The following is a 17,022-nucleotide window of genomic DNA, read 5'->3' on the forward strand; positions in this document are numbered from 1 at the left end:
CTTAGATGGATTTTTCCTTTCACCGAGTTCAATGGAATTGCCCACATGGACAAATGGGATAACAGATGTGCTTAGAAGAGTATAAAATTCGATACAAGCACAAAGAGCTGACATCAACATTGATACAAAAATATTTTGTAAACAAAGTTTAGGCAATTCATTTTTAAAATACATCAAAGTTATAACTTTCAAGTATGTTTATTCTTCCTATAAAATTTAAACTTTTTTTGGGGGGAAGGGCCACAAAACCTGAATAGGAGAAAACTAACTTCTTAAGTGTTTCTTAAGTGTTTAACCCTCATTAGCTTCCAAGAAGTTTACACAAACTACTTGTCACAACAGGCCCTAGAATGATTTTGTCCTCAACTCACTTATGCATGCCTATACTGAGGACACAGAAAGTCTATGAAATGCATCATTTTTATTAGTGAATTACTGACAAAATCAATGTATAGTCCAATGATATCTTTGGACTTAACCTAATTTTAGAATTTTACATGATTTTTATGAATGAATTCTACCCTCCTATTTTTTTTTTTTTTTGTCTTTTTAGGGCTGCACCTGTGGTATATGGAAGTTCCCAGGCTAGGGGTCAAATTGGAGCTACAGCTGCTGGCCTATGCCACAGCCACAGCAATGCCAGATCCGAGTTGCTTCTGCAACCTACACCATAGCTCGTGGCATGCTGGATCCTTAGCCCACTGATCAAGGCCAGGGATCAACCTGCACCCTCATGGTTCCTAGTCTGTTTCGTTACCACTGAGCCATAATGGGAACTCCCCTACCCTCCTATTTGGATTCCCTCTCTCAGCTCTAGTGCTAGATGCCAAATAGCAAGAAAAGGCATGGTGGGTAAATATACAGCTACAAAGTAAAAGCGAGAAAGGATTCATGGGATGGAAAACTAATTGTTCAGTAGCACATCCAAAGTGAGCTGCCCTGGTTAATGACAAGCAGCTGAATGAAGGGTTTCTCACATTTCATGATCATTGGTTCTGGATATTCTCCAGATCAGTATTTCAGAGACATTAAAAAAGGAAAGGGAGAAAGAGAGAGAGAGAGAGAGAGAGAGAGAGAGAGAGAGAGAGAGAAAATGCCTGTGGTCTCTTGCCAGTTCCAAAGCATGGTTCTGGGTACAGATAGAAATTGGTTTCCTCTAGGAGGGAATCTAAATTTGGAAGTGCATTTCTATTGAATAACTGGCTCATGATAAAGAACTAACAATGAAAATACATTCTTTTTTAAAAACTGAAGTATAGTTGATTTACAATGTTATCTCAGTTTCAGGTGTACAAGAAAATGTATTCACTTCAGTTTGAAAATGTCTGTATTAGGTGTCACCATAGCACCCACAAACACTCAAGTGGCTCCCTATTTCCAAACTCCACAAATTGGTTTTGAGAGCTTTGTACAATCCAGACTCCAGCCTCCCAACACCTCATGTCCCACTGTCCCCTCATTTGCTTGCACTGAAGTGTGCCAGGCTGACCTTATCCTTTCCCTGTGTGCACTGCTAACCCTGTGCCTTTTCTCCTCTTGAACTATTTCCTAAGCTTGCAAAGTCCCCTCCTCCTCTCTCTACCTCCTCATTTTTTTTTTCCCCCACCCGGTGGCATATATAGTTCCTGGGCCAGGGATCAGATCCGAGCCACAGATGTGACCTACACTGCAGCTGCTGCTACACCAGATCCTTTAACTCACTGTGCCAGGCTGGGGATAGAACGAATCTGTGTCCTGGCGCTGTAGAGACACAACCAATTCCGTTGTGCCACAGTAAGAACTCCTACCTCCTCAATTTAAACCATTCTTAAGACAAGAGCTGAAGTCCTATTTCCTCAAAAAGCCATCCCTGAAGCCTCCATCAGCCCTCACTGATTCCTGTCTCCGGGAAACTTTCATAAGCACTCTTGTTCTGGGCAGACCAATTTCCTACCTTAACCCATCCACCTATGTGTCAGATACTCTAACCTTACCTTCCTAGCTAGACTCTAAGAGCTCCAGGAGCAAACACCATGATTTGCTGGTTCTGAGAAGAAAAGTGATGGGGCAGTTAAGTCCAGTTTCACCAATACTAGCTGGCTGGTGGTGGATGGAAGACGCTTCCCTCAGAACTGTTCACAATCCCAAGAAAGCAGGTTAGGGCTGACCAGCACAGGGTCTAATGGTTCACAAGCTGACCAGCCCAGCCCAGCTCTCCATGGAATAATCTACCTGGTAGAATTTTTGCACAATGGAATGGGAAAAGGGGGGAAAGATAGAAACCCAAGCAAATCTGCAAAGAGATTTTGCCACATCCCACCCAAATACGGCTGAGCTATTTCCTGTTTTTAAGTCAGAGTTATCAGAGGTTTCCCATCAGAGCACACCACAGGCTGACCTACATGCTTTTGTCTTAGCAGCACTAATCTTTCAGATACAAAAATGTTAGCGACATTAAATTTACAGTGGAACTGTCTACTCTAAAAATGCCGACTGAGAAGAAATACTTCCTTAGGACTGAGAAAAAGAGTCATGCTACAACATGTCCAAACCTAACATGCTAAGGCAGGTCCATGAGACATGCAGGAGAGGACACAGACACAAAGAATGTTAAAGGGTTAAGGTTTTAATACTACCCATCACAGCTACAGAAAAACAAAAGTTCTTTTTTAAGAATACAATCATCCCTCCTTATCTGTGGGAAATTGGACCCCGTGGTTCCAGGATCCCCTGCAGATGCTCTAGTTCCTTATATAAAATAACAGTATAGTCGGCTCTCTGTTTCCATGGGTTCCACATACTCAGATTTAACCATCAGCAGTTGGATATTGTTTGAATCTGGGCATCTGGAACCCTCAGGTTACAGAGGGCCAACTAATCAGGACCTACCCACATATTATGCCTTAGAGCTTGATCTAGAAAGTGGGGTAGATGGTGGTCTAAAGAAGCCTTCATACTTTAATTCAACAAACATTTGTGTAAACACCTGCTGTGTGTCCAAGTAAGTATGTTGCATGCCTATGAAAGGAGAGAGACAGAGGGCAAGGGCATGGGGGAACTTATGGTTGGCATCCACACAATCTGCTGTGAACTAATCCCAAGGACAGAAATGGAAAGCAGACCTATGCAGAGATGGCTCATAGCCCAAGGAATCAGGAGTCTTCTGATATGCTTTCAACTTCAGCCTCCTCCCACCCTATAGCCACGTGGCTGCACTGCATGTACTGGGGGTGGGGGTAGGATATGGGGTGAGGAACTGCGTCATAAATTCAATAAGGAATAAATGACAATGGCTCCGTGGGAGAGTCCATTTCATGGGGAAAGAGGGACCGAGATGGGAGATCTAGCCCAGCCCTTCCAAATCCAGGCAATAAACCCAGCCTGGGTTTCCAGACTCAGGAGAATCTAAGCCGCTCCATCAAGGTCAAGTCTGTTACCTCCGTCACTGCAAGTCCTGGAGTCTGAGGCCAGGCTGTCGGTGGAGCCTGTGGTGAAGCTGATGTGGATACCCCTGAAGGATGGGCTAAGGCTCTCGGCGGAGCCGTGGCTCACTTTCTCCAAATCAGAGCTGCTTTTGTTCATTTTTAAAAGGTGCCTGGAAAATGTAGAAACAAATGATAAAAGTAATTAAATTGGTTTCTAATTTAAAAAAACCCAGCAGACAGATTATAAACCTACTATGCTCTTGAAGCCTGACCAGCACCAGGAAGTTTTGAAAAAATGATTTGGGGAAGAGAGAACAGGGGCTCTTCTGAAACTTTATGTGTATCAATGGCAGGTGATTTCTCAAGTGTGGTTAAGAAGTGAGTCTATTACATTCCAAAAAGCATGAAGATCATGATTTAGGAGGAACTGTCTTCATATTCAGGACCTGCCTGCCAAAATATTATGTCTTGTACCTTGCATAACATCACTACAAAGAAAATTAAACATTATCATGCAAGCCAATGTATAGAGATATATAAAGACTGGGTAGGTTTTGTAAGATCACAGGATAAGTGAATTGCAAATCTGAACCAAAAACATGGGACTTCTTTTATGGCCGGTAGTCTCTCGACATAGCTTCAAAGGGTCTAGCTTGTTCCTTGGAATTAAGGAAAACTTTATTTCAATTTTAACCAGACTTCCACTGCAATGCTTAGATGGAACCGTGTTAATATAACCCTTATTCCAGAACGATGTACTGAATCTGCCCTTAGGCTTTCTATGAAATCTTTTGTTGCATCAAATAGCATGACCAACACATCAGGACAGGAATACCAAGTTCAAGACAAAAGAACTTGCCTTGGAGAAAAGAGTTCCATTACGAAGTAAAGGGTTTAGCTTATTGATTTCTCTTTCCCCCTTCCCAAGGACTGCATGAATATTCACTCTGACCTGACATTTTCCCCACGCAGTGGGACAGACCACAATCAATCCAGACCTTTCCTGTTGGTAGTAACCCAGATTTGTCTGAACTGATATTTCCTGATGACATTCCTGCTCCCACTACGGCAGATCTATATCTCAATATCCGCTGTAGGAAATACACAACTCAGTATTGATTTGGCATCAGAACTGCCTTATTTAATGCATATGACCTTACAGCCAAGAATGTATTGATTGTTCTTTGTGTTCAATGTTGCTCGCCCTATATTGGTTCTCACAAGCACTGGAATCCCCTGTTCATTAGCAGAAAAGTTTAGAGAAAGTTTGCTTCCCTAGAAACTTGTCTCTCTCCCCACCTCCAACCCTTAAAACTACATTAAAAAACACTTTAAAGCTGTCACACCTAAGAGTGACAGTGATGGTAATGTTACAACTAATGATATTCTTTGTATCTCAATGTCACTGTAGGGATCTTGAAGACATCAAATCTTCAGGAAGTGCTCTGACAGTAAACTATCCTTATTTTACCCTCTGGCAAAATATAATCATGGAAAGTTTCATACAATATTTGTGTCCTCATCAGATCCATCGGCTTTGGCAGATGAAGCCAAGATATGAAGTCGTGAATAACAAGTCCTCAGTCTAGGAGAAAAGCCAGATCTAAGGCAAGCCAACTGTGCTGCCCTTCCTAAAGTGGTCTCTGAAGTCTCCTAGTCTTCAGGCTCAGAAAACCGCCAAGGGAGAAATTCCAGCATCATAGCTGCTGCACTGGCATGTATAAGTGAATTACTTTGCGGTACACCTGAAACTAACACAACGTTGTAAAGCAACTATATCCCAATAAAATAAAATTTAAAAAAAGAAAAACACTCAATGAAAAGTATATAAAAAGATAAAACTAAAAAACACCTAAATGTGTGTATGCATGAGTATACACACACACGATTATTTAGTATAATGGTGAAGCATCAAAAGCAAGAAAAATTCTCAGGTGCCAGATGCAAAGAGGGAACAATGATATTCAAATAACTAGGAGTAAATGAATAGCTCAGTCAATTTAGTGAGTCAGTGCAGTTTACTGACTAGCAGTTTAACAAAATTGAACATACTAGAAAAAATATGAAAATATATAGTAAGGACTTGTGGAACTTTTGAATCTTTTGTATCAGATTTGTATGAATTTTGTATGTGTGTTAGATCACGATATTAAATACTTATTTTGTGGATCTTAGTTCAAAAAATGGTTAGAAAGTATTGCTCTGGAATAGGGATTGAAACTTTTCCATAAAGGGCTAGATGGTAAATATCTTAGACTTGTGGATCACATAATTTCTGCTGCAACTATCAACTCTGCTGTTGTGGCAGGAGAGCAGATATAGACTGTATGTAAACAAATGGGCATGTTTTCTTGTTTTAGCTAGGGGTTGAATTGCAGCTGTAGTTGCAGGCCTATAACACAGCCAGCCATGCCAGATCCGAGCTTCGTCTGCCAACTACACCACGGCTCACCGCAACGCTGGATCCTTAACCCACTGAATGAGGCCAGGGATCAAACCCACAACCTCATGGCTCCTAGTCGGATACACTTCCATTGTGCCACGATGGGAACTCCAAATGGGCATGTTTTATAATAAAACTTCATTTACAAGCACAGATGGCTGGCCTGTGGATGATAGATTACTGATTCCTAATCTAGAACAGCCTCATTCAACAGAAATATAATGCAAATCTAGAACAGCCTCATTCAATAGAAATATAATGCAAGTCACACACACACACATATATAATTAAAATTTTTAGCATCAAATTACAGGTGAAGTTAATTTTAATAATATATTTTATCTCACAAAATAAAATACTGTCATTTCAACATGCAATAAATATAAATAATTATTAAGGAGATACTTTATATATGTATTTTTCATTCTAAGTCTTCAAAATCTGGCATGTATTTTACATTTACAGCACGTTGCAATTTAGGCTCACCACATTTTAGCTAGTGGCTACCGTACTATGTGGTGCAGATATGGGAAGCTCATACATGGACAAGGCTGTTCACAGTGTTATTAGCAGCAAAAACAAACTCATGAATGGACCAAAGTCCATCAACAAAGGAATGTATAAACTGTGGCATAATCTTATAATGGATACAGCATTCAAAAATAAATGAACTTTATTCTAATGTACCAGTATGAAAATGATGCTGAATATTAATAGTAGCTCACAAAGGCCCAAGTAAAGTGTGATACCTTTTATAAGCATTTTTAAAACACATAATGCTATGTATTGCAATGTATTTTTATATATTACATATATGTGATAAAATAGAAATGATACTCATCAGCTTCAAGATAGTGATGATTCTGGGTACTAATAGAAAATTGAAACAGAAACTGTATAGGCAGGGATCTTCCAGTGTACCTGGAATATTTTATTTTAAAAAATATAAAATAGGAGTTCCCATTGTGGCACAGTGGTTAACGAATCCGACTAGGAACCATGGGGTTGTGGGTTCAATTCCTGGCCTTGCCCAGTGGGTTAAGGATCCGATGTTATTGTGAGCTGTGATATAGGTCACAGATGAGGCTTGGAACCTGAGTTGCTGTGGCTGTGGTGAAGGCCGGTGGCTACAGCTCCGATTAGACCCCTAGCCTGGGAACCTCCATATGCCGTGGGTGCGGCCCTAGAAAAAGACCAAAATAAATAAATAAATAAATAAAAATAAAAAATAAAATAAAAAATATAAAAGAATTCTTGAAAAATCTTAGGGGAACACGTGAAAGAGAGTTATTCTTTGAATTTCACTGTACACTTGAACTACTTGATAAACTGAAAATGAACATTTCTAGAAGGAAAGAAAATAACTAGGGCCCGAATGAGTCCAGGGATGGCCACTCCTGGTGACCTGTTGCTGAGTCTCTGAAAGGCGAGAAACACAGGGTTGACCCAGGGAGCTTCCTCCATCAGGCCCCACAGGGGGACAGGCAGGCTCCATGAGGATTGGTTCCATTGCAGAATAGCTTCATGAATGGAAAGAGTTATTTCTCAGTCCTAACAAGCAAATCTTCTGAGACTTTGAGGGTTAATTCTTCTGCATCTAGTCACTATGAGAATTCATAGCTTTGAAGATCCATCAAGTGAATGCAGACAAAATCAGACTATTTCTGTGGCTGCAGGATAAATTATTTGTGTGTGTGTGTGTCTAAGTGGGGAGCCTCCAAATGTAGTAGATCTTGGTAAATCTTTATATCCAAGCCATAAGTGGAACTTTCTTTTTTTCATGGCTTCTGGGGATATTACTACTGTTTCTCTATCAAAAAAGTTTAAGAAGCCCAGGATCCCACTAAGTAATTCAAGGCCAGTAGGTAACTGGGATGCTCAGTTGTAAATAAGGTGGAAAGGGGTGACCCTTTCTCTTTAATCTCTCATGTGAACTACATCAAATATCTTCCAGCTTAGAAGCCTAGGTGATCTGCTCTCTTAGAGGATTGCTACTTTAATTAGCAAAGAAACAAAATCACATCAGATTTGAAAATGAAAGGGGAAGCTGGCCATCAAAGCAGAGACTGACAATCATGTTGTTTTTGTGTCTCCAGTTTGTGTATGCAAGATTCTTAAGAATCCCTGCAAAAGACTTAATATTCCAAAGGTGACGTTTCTGAGCCCTAATGGATTGTTCTGTCAGATGCAAGGCCAAGTGACAATCCAAATGCACTCAGCAAGGCATAAGGAGATTATACTTATTTTATTTAAAAGCCCTTTTCCCTCATTAATGATAGTTTGATTTGCCTTTCATAAACCCGGTGCAAACCATCTATAAGATAAAATCTGATGTCACGGGTTTAAGGAAGTGGCTTCATGGGGCCAAAACCACACACTCTAGTCTTTCCTCTCTGGGTGGTGAATAACACTCTTATCAGCTGCAGCGAGAGTGCAGCCCACACAGATGTCTTTGCTCCGCATGGTGACAAATGACTTGTTCTTGCTCAGACTTCCTTCCCTGCCTCTCCCCCGCCCCCGCCCCATTGATTAGACACAGTCACGGGAGAGCAGCATGAAATACAGAGCCAGAGGCACAGCGTCCTGAGAGATCTGAGCCATGCAGCTGCCCAGTGTTTGCTGAATGGCTTTTCCCCCTATTGTCCTTAAAGAAAGAAGCCTTGCCCAAGTTTTCTCCATACTGTATTGGTAGAAAGCTGCAAAATAATAATAATAATAATAATAATCCAGCCGGAAGAGCCATCTGCCAAGACTTCCTCATTCATAGGAAAAAGCTGAGTCTAAAAATACTCCCCCTGGGTTTTCAGAATGTCCCAAATCCTTAACGGATGCCAGACCCCCGTGTTGGGCTATATCTCAAACTTCACTCAGCTGCTAGAATCCTCACACAGCAGCACAATTTAAAGTGTGACCAAGGCAAATTATTATTCTCACAACCCTGACTTTGGTTTAGTTCATATCCATTTGGTTGAGAACATTTTGCCTCTGGAACAGAAGATATGAAAAGTCATATAATGCCAGCATGCAGTTTTAGACTAGATCTCCAGATCCTGGCATATGAGAACATTACTGAGTCTTTGGGTTGGTCAATTTAGTCTTTTGGGAAAGACCTGAAAGTATGAACATGTTAGAAAACTCTATAAACTTTGTTTAAATTACCAAGAAGTGAAAACAGATTGGCTTAGATGCAAATGAATCATGTCGTGCCTAAATCAAAGAATGAGAGCCTCTTACCATCCCGGACTCCAGCCAGTAGCGCTGTGATCATCCGCACTGCCTCCTGGAGCCCGGGGACAGGCTGGGCCAGCGACTTTGGGATCCCGTGGAGGAGCCTTGAGGGTGAAGGGCCAGCCTCAGAAGCCGCAAGACTGCCTTGTCAGCCTGCTGTGAACTCACCAGCTCAGAGCTCTCCGTTTCCCCTCAGTTCCTCTCTGACTTTCTACAAAATGCACTTCCTGCAAAAGCACAGGAAAACAGGGACGGCTCTGCCTCCGTGACCTGCAGCTTTCAATCTCCAATTGTCCTGTTGGGCTCCATCATTAGAAGCAATTCCTATACCCTCTCAAATACATTCAGTTTCATCCCATTCATTTTTAAATATAAGCCACATCCTAAAATCAAAATCATTCAATAATTCAAGCCGAAACAACGGATTTGCTTGGTGAATAAGAGCACCTCATTTTTATTTATCTTGTGCTTGTATTACCTGTAATGCATACCCCATTCTGTCTCTTCTGAATATCATTCTCAGGTTTCTCAACAAGTAAATATTGACTGCCTGCTGTGTGCCAAGCACTGTGTCAGGTGTTGAGGATACAATAGTACATAGGAGTGACACCATCCCTGCTTTTATAAAGGTACAGCTTGGTAGATAAATATTATCAAACTCCTCTAAAAAGTATATAGAGGTACAAGCCACATCTTCAGAAAAGATCTGCAGCCTTGAGGCAGATCAACCTAACTCCAAATCTTTCCAAAATCCTGCTCACATAATGATGGCCAACCCAGAAGAGCCCTACGTAGACCTCTTCTAAGTATTCTTGACCTTGGCCACCAGACTGGATCAGCTCTGGTCCCCCACAATGACAGAAACACACACCCTAGATTTTCATTGACATTCTTGATTTCAAATATTTTCCCCTCACTATTTATACATCAGAATACATGCCTACTATTTTTGTTTGGAAAAAATTATCACCATTTTGGTGAATCAATATCTACTACTTGCCCTCATAAATCCTTTGCTCCAATGGGCCTAGACTCCCATTGTTCCCAAAGCACCCTGCATTCCTGTCCCCTCTCCATCTCTGCACAGAGGGAAACATTCCCGCCTTCAAACCTTCTCCATCTGCAAGACCTAGCAGAAAGATCACTTACCTCCAGACCCTTCCCAAGTCATCTCAGTCTTCTCTGACTGGTCTGTCCCCTCTAGAACTCAAACCAAACTGAGTCTGATTCACATCACTGAACATTTGGTTATAATCCTGGGTAGATTATTCTGTTTCATGTGAAATAGGCTTGTTACCACCACAATTATAAACTGTTTGAGGAGCTGTGTCATAGGCAGGACATGCCAGAACACAGAGTAATTATTAAATACTTCTTGATTAAGTTTATCTGCCTCTGTTTCAATAACTCCACAAAATGTTTCCTTTAAGAAAAGAATTACACTTGCCCGGCAAAACTTGCAAAAGGCAGAACACTGAGCAAACAACACTGAGCCCTCAGGAAAGCTGGATTCAATAGCTGAAACTTTCTCATATCTAAAAAATACGACAGTACCCAAATATCCTGAATTTACATAATCTTTTAGTTAAAATTTTAATTTTTCAAGAGATGGGATGAGAAAGGCAGATAATTAAGCTGGAAAGGTTTTTATTGTTTTTATCTTTAGTTCTTTTTGCTGAAGATGCTATGGGAGGGAGTTCCCATTGTGGCTCAGTGGAAACAAATACAACTAGTATCCATGAGGATGTGGGTTAGATCCCTGGCCTCCCTCAGTGGGTCGAGGATCTAGCATTGCCAGGAACAGGTCGCAGACTTGGCTCAGATCTGGCGTTGCTGTGGCTATGGTATAGGCCGGCCAGCAGCTGTAGCTCTGATTTGACCCCTAGCCCAGGAACTTCCATATGCCTCAAGTGCGGCCCTAAAAAGACAAAAAAAAAAAAAAAAAGATGATATGGGAGTTATTTTGCAAGTGTCTTAAGTGCCAAATGAAATGAAGGAACTAATGGATCCAGTCTGCTCTGGGGCAGGTTTCCCTGCTGATTTATTAGCATGTGTAAAGATAGGAAATCAGTTTCATTTTGGGTCAGATGACCTCTAGGTTCCCTATGGTGCAGGCTTGTTAATTTGCATTTGCAGTTAATGCACTGGTGATGGCTGGGGCTCTACAAGCTAAAAACCCTTTGGTTCAACCTGAAAATGAATGCACTTTGCACTCAGTGGAAACCATTTAAAAATAGGAATAAAGTCATGCTTGTTTTTAAAGACAGTGGTGTGCATACACACACACACACACACACATTTAGATTACTAGTTAACTTTAGAGAAGGATAAAAAAATACTTATATTGGTCAAATGGAAATTTGCAGACATTTGCCCTGACTATATACAAACATACTTTGGCACTGAGAGATACAAATGGCTTTTAAAAATGACCTTTCATGTCTCTGAAAACCAAAGTCCCTTATTTGTGGCCCCAAGTCTGCAGGGCTGTGTCCTTTCCTAAAGAAGTTCTGATGCAAGAGTGAGGAGGGCAGGTGCCTGAAGCTACCTGGTGTGTGGGGGGAGGTTTCAGCTAAGGCTGAGGACAGGGAGACAAGTGTTGAGAGCAAGTAAGAGAGTGCAGAAGAGCTCGGGGCCTGGGCCCTGTCACCTCGTCCACTACACTTGCATCTTCAATCCCAACACTAAGAACAATAATTCTCCAACTCCTGGCCTGGGAAATCAAGGAGGAAGCTTTTACATCTGTTCACGCAAGGGACAGATGGGAAGAGAAGATGAAACGGTAACTAATAACTAATGGAAGTAAAGACTGAACAACTACAATCCACAGGGGGGCCCTTCCCACTAGCTGCCCAGCCCATAGGCCAGCAGGGTATAGCAGGACCCTCTGGAGCCTTTGGGAACAACAGCAATGTAAGCATTTGAACAGCTTTGAAGATGGATTTCAGAGTCACCTGATGTGGTTAAGAGCATGAACACTAGGGCTCTGCTGTCTGGGTTTGGGGTCTTCACTCTGGCTGCTTACTGACTGGGTGCTTAGGAAAATGAAAATACACTTATCTCTGTGCTTCAGCTTCCCACCCCTAAAATGCAGATAACGACACTACTCATCTCATGGGATGGTTAGGAAGATCTAATGAATTAATATTTGATAAATTCTAAAAACAGTGTCAGGTACATAGAAAGTGTTGGTTATACAGAAAAATGGATGGATGGGTAGATGGGGGCAAGAGAGAGAGGGAGAAAAGACTTGAGCAGCACCCAGTAAACCCAGCAATTCTTTCTTCTTTTTTTCTTTTCTTTTCTTTTTTCTTTTTTTTTTTGCCTTTTCTAGGGCTGCACTCACAGCATATGGAGGTTCCCAGGCTAGGGGTCAAATTGGAGCTGTAGCCGCAGCAACGCCAGAGCCACAGCAACACGGGATTTGAGCTGTGTCTGCAAACTACACCACAGCTCAGGGCAATGCCGGATCCTTAACCCACCGAGCAAGGCCAGGGATGGAACTCAAAACCTCATGGTTCTAGTCGGATTCGTTAACCACTGAGCCACGACGGGAACTCCAGCAATTCTTTCTTCTACCTGGACAGATGCAGAAAACAGATGGACTTGAGACTTGACTCTCTTGGTACCTCTAATTTTACTATGTTACTTTGAGGAGACCAAAAAGGAGAAAGTTCACTGGGATGATTCTCTGAGGATGTGCATTATTCTAACATAGCTAGGAAAAGTTGATTTGTCCATCAACACAACCTCAGTTTGAATCGACATATTTAAGAGCTTGATAATTTGCTGTGTGGCCCCAGATTCAGGGGCTGGCACCCTTCAGAGGACAAAGTAGCTTAGCTCCATCACATGAAAATTTAGAAACACAAGAACTGCTTTTATTATATTAGCCTACCTCCTCTCCGTAAGACGAGAAGCTCCCATGACTCCTTCGCCCTTTACACCATCTTCCTACCCCCAGTACATGGAGGACTCCGGTAATGGGCTAAACTTCAATAGTAGTGAGCTGTTATTCACCAACCTGGGAATCACTGAGTCCTGACCTATTCCTGTTGGAATCCATCCACCACAATGATCTATGCCTGGCCTGGATCTTTTTGTTTCTAGACTACTGGTTTTGGCAACATTGCTTTCAGAATGATCTCTCCCTCTTCTCTTGATTCAGCAAATGCTTCAAGTCTACTTTGTTGACCCAGCTCTTGAACCCAGCTATTGGGCTTAAGAAATCTGTGAGTGTACTTATCAGATTTCATTCCTACCCTCCCAACTGGGAAGTTTTAGGATATTTGTAACTAAGCTTCTAGAATGATCTATCTCTCTACTCTTCATTCTGGTCCAGACTGTTGCTGGATAAGGTTCCTTCCTCACTCCCAGGTCGTTGCTTTAGCACCCTCTTACCTGCTCCCCAACAGCTGCCTCTTCTGTTCTCAGCCCTAGCTGAACCCTCCCCACCCTAGGTAAGGGTTCTGGTCACCCAATTCCAACATGGGGTGGTATGTTCTCCATACCATCAGTTCTCAGACACCGGCTGAGTATTCTACCATTCAATTCAATCCTGACACTATCTATCCAGAGGTTAAGGGCTTAGTCCCACAAGACTGCCCTTTGTTGCAGACTTCAGGTTGGAGGTTCCGACATTTCCTTTTTTGTATTTGATTAATTTGCTAGAGCAGCTCACAGAACTGAGAGAAGCATTTTACTTAAAAGGATATAATTCAGGAAGAGCCAGACAGAAGAGATGCCTAGAACAACATATGGGGAAAGGAGGGGCGGGGCGGGGGGGGGCTTCCTTCACCAACTTGGAAGGTCTCAGAACCCTGTCTTTTCGGGCTTTTATGAAGGCTTTATTACATATGCATGACTGATGAAATCTTTGAAACCACTGGCCTTTGGAAACTGATTCACCCTCCAGCCCCTTTCCCCTCCCTGGAGGTAGGGGTAGGGGTAGGACTGAAATACCAGCTTGCTGAAATACCAACTCTGGGTGGTTCCTTTGGCAACTGCTTCAACCTCCAGTGGGGTTCAAAATAACCTCATTAACATAATAAAAGACACCTTTATGGCTCTCAGCACTTAGGAAATTCCAAGGGTTTTAAGAGCTCTGTGCCAGAAATGGGGATGAAGACCAAATATGTATTTCTTATTACAAATCACCTTATCACACTGGTAACTCCAAACCTTTTCCATCCTCACTTTTGCGCTTAGGTCACCTAGTGCTTCTCTAGGAAAGCACACAACCATGCATATGGGACCACAATTAATTTATGCTTCCTGACTTCGGCTAGCTCTTGGGGTTCCTTGGCCATCCTTTCACTTAACCTCCTATTCTCCAAAGCAGCTATTTCAAACATTCATCACTTTTCTTGATTTTTTTAGGGGGGAGGGGCTGCATCTGAGGCATGTGGAAGTCCCCAGGCCAGGGATCAAACCTGAGCCATAGCAGTGACAAAGCTGGATCCTTAACCTGCTGCACCACAAGGGAACTCCTTTTTTTTTTCCTCTCCTTTTATAAGAAGCATAGACAAGCACTAAGGTAGGCTAAGAAGCAGAATCAAGTTTTGGAAAGAACAGGAATATAGAAGAGGCATTTTGAGAGAATTCGAAGGGAGGCCACCAAGTAGATATAATAGATCATTGAATATTCCTGTCCTGGTTTTCTTCTGCTTTCTCCTGAGGAGGTAGATACTGTCCTCTTGTTGAATTTTCTTTTTTTTTTCTTTTTTTCAGGGCCGCACCCTTGGCTTATGGAAATTTCCAGGCTAGGGGTCGAATGGGAGCTATAGCCACTGGCCTATGCCACAGCCATAGCAACACAAGATCCTTAACCCACTGAGCAGGGCCAGGGATTGAACTGGCATCCTCATGGATCCTAGCTGGGTTTGTTTCCACTGAGCCACAATGGGAACTCTCTGATTTTAAAATTCCAAAGACTCTTCTTCGTTTTCTTCCTGATCTTCAAGTCTTATTACTAATTAATACACCATTTTATCTCAACTATTCTTGTCTTTGTCCAAGATAGTTGAATTTTCATTTATTTTGACTGCCTATGGAGTTCCTGAAAACAGCCCCCTGGAGGGGTTCTACAAGTCAGGGACATATGGTGGAAACACTAACTACCCTAAAAGACAAGTTTTAAACTTTAGGAAAAAATTTTTTGTAACACACGCTTAAAATGGGTATAAAAAGGCTAAAAACCAAACTGCCAGGAAGTCAGGGGGATCACTTAATAGTGATAGATACTAAAATTAACTGAAGAGTAACATATCTGAGTAAAAGGGGAAGGACTTTTTTTTTTTTTCTTTTTGCCATTTCTTGGGCCGCTCCCGCGGCATGTGGAGGTTCCCAGGCTAGGGGTCGATTGGAGCTGTAGCCACCAGCCTACACCAGAGCCACAGCAAACACAGGATCTGAGCCACGTCTGCAACCTACACCACAGCTCACGACAACGCCAGATCCTTAACCCACTGAGCAAGGCCAGGGATTGAACCCACAACCTCACGGTTCCTAGTCAGATTCATTAACCACTGAGCCACGACAGGAACTCCAAAAGGGGAAGGACTTTAAAAATAGGCTTTAATCTAGAAGTTCCCCTTTTCTCTCAACAAAGAGTGCTTGTGTAAGTCTGCCTATTAGAAAAGCACAGACGATAAACTCTTCAGGGCACCAGACAAAAGCGAATGGAAGCAGGGGATTTTACAGAGCTGTTTGGGGACAGCGCAAACACTGTTAACAGCCAACATTTTTTAGGGTTCTGCCCACATGCCAACAGAAAGAAATAATGAGTGACCTTAGCATAGAGGATGAAGACTCTGATCTTAAAACTCTAACAATTATTGGCTGCAAAAATGGCTGCTAAGGATTCTGTATAGTTGGTCTATCTATTCAGACAAAGAAAAATGCAAGTCTTTTCACGAGCACATCAACGATCACCAAACAACAACAAATTTCTTGTGCTACAAATAGAGAAAAGTTCCCACCAACTGGTGAGTTCCACACCCCAAAGGTAGACTGGCTATTCTAGGAACAAAGAGTTTCTGATCACTTGATGGTCAGAGGGAGTTTGATCACAGGACCCATGCTTGTGTTTCCCAACCCACCTAGGAAAGCAGAGAAAACCTATTCTCAGAGAAATGAAACCACACCCTCAAATTCCTTGCAATTCATGGGTGGGGAAAAAAAAAACTCTCTAGGTGATTACTGCCTGAAAGGAACATTCTTGTGGCGAGAGAGGGCTGGGCTCCACACACCTGCTCAGCTTAAAAAAAAAAAAAAAAAAAGTACAATCATTGGAGAGTAATTAATCCATGAAAGGATGCATTGTGCTCTCATGGTGTTTGCCCACCTTGAAGCATTAATAATTATTAACTTCAGTTTCTTTAACTCAAAGTGACAATGTTCTATTGAACAAGGCTGGCTACAGAATTATAATGGGGTGTCCAGTGAGAAATAAGGCCAACATCTGTAGTTCCCTCTAGCTTTTTTTTTTCTCTTTTTGCTAATTCAATAATCATTTATTGAATACCTACTATGTCCCAAGGTATCTTATGGGAAAGCCAAAGAAAAATGTATGAAATATGCTCCTGTACTCCCAAGACTTTACAAGCTTAAGAGCTTACAAATATGAATCTGATTTAATGCAAGACATATGGTGTTAACCACCAAAACAGAGGCAAGAACAGAGTACTGGGGCAATCCAAAACCTGGATATAAGAAAGATAACTTGATATAACTGTTTAAAGATGCTACCTGTTTCTTTCTCAATATTTCTTCATGTGCAGCATAGAAGTAAGGTGTTTCTGGAGAAACTGAAATAAGCAGGGTATGGCCTCTGCCTACCACTGCCTAGTGAATAAATATTTCTTGAGCATCTCTATGTGCCAGGCATCAAACAGGATATTTTGGATTTACAGATGGCTGAGCATGCCTTTTACCTTCAAGGGGCAT

General features: G+C 41.9%; 1 protein-coding gene across 2 annotated transcripts in view; it reads right to left on the minus strand.

Annotated features, from left to right (window-relative positions):
- The window catches only part of PRAG1 (PEAK1 related, kinase-activating pseudokinase 1), a 48,074-nt gene that overhangs the window by 16,830 nt on the left and 14,222 nt on the right, over positions 1 to 17,022 (minus strand). For both annotated transcript variants that reach the window (XM_047771915.1, XM_047771916.1), the window contains one exon: positions 3,417 to 3,574. In XM_047771915.1, coding sequence (XP_047627871.1) covers positions 3,417 to 3,574 — 158 coding nt within the window. The remainder of the gene's footprint in view (positions 1 to 3,416; positions 3,575 to 17,022) is intronic.

Source organism: Phacochoerus africanus, chromosome 3 (genome assembly GCF_016906955.1).
Source record: "Phacochoerus africanus isolate WHEZ1 chromosome 3, ROS_Pafr_v1, whole genome shotgun sequence".
Taxonomy (NCBI): Eukaryota; Metazoa; Chordata; class Mammalia; order Artiodactyla; family Suidae; genus Phacochoerus; species Phacochoerus africanus.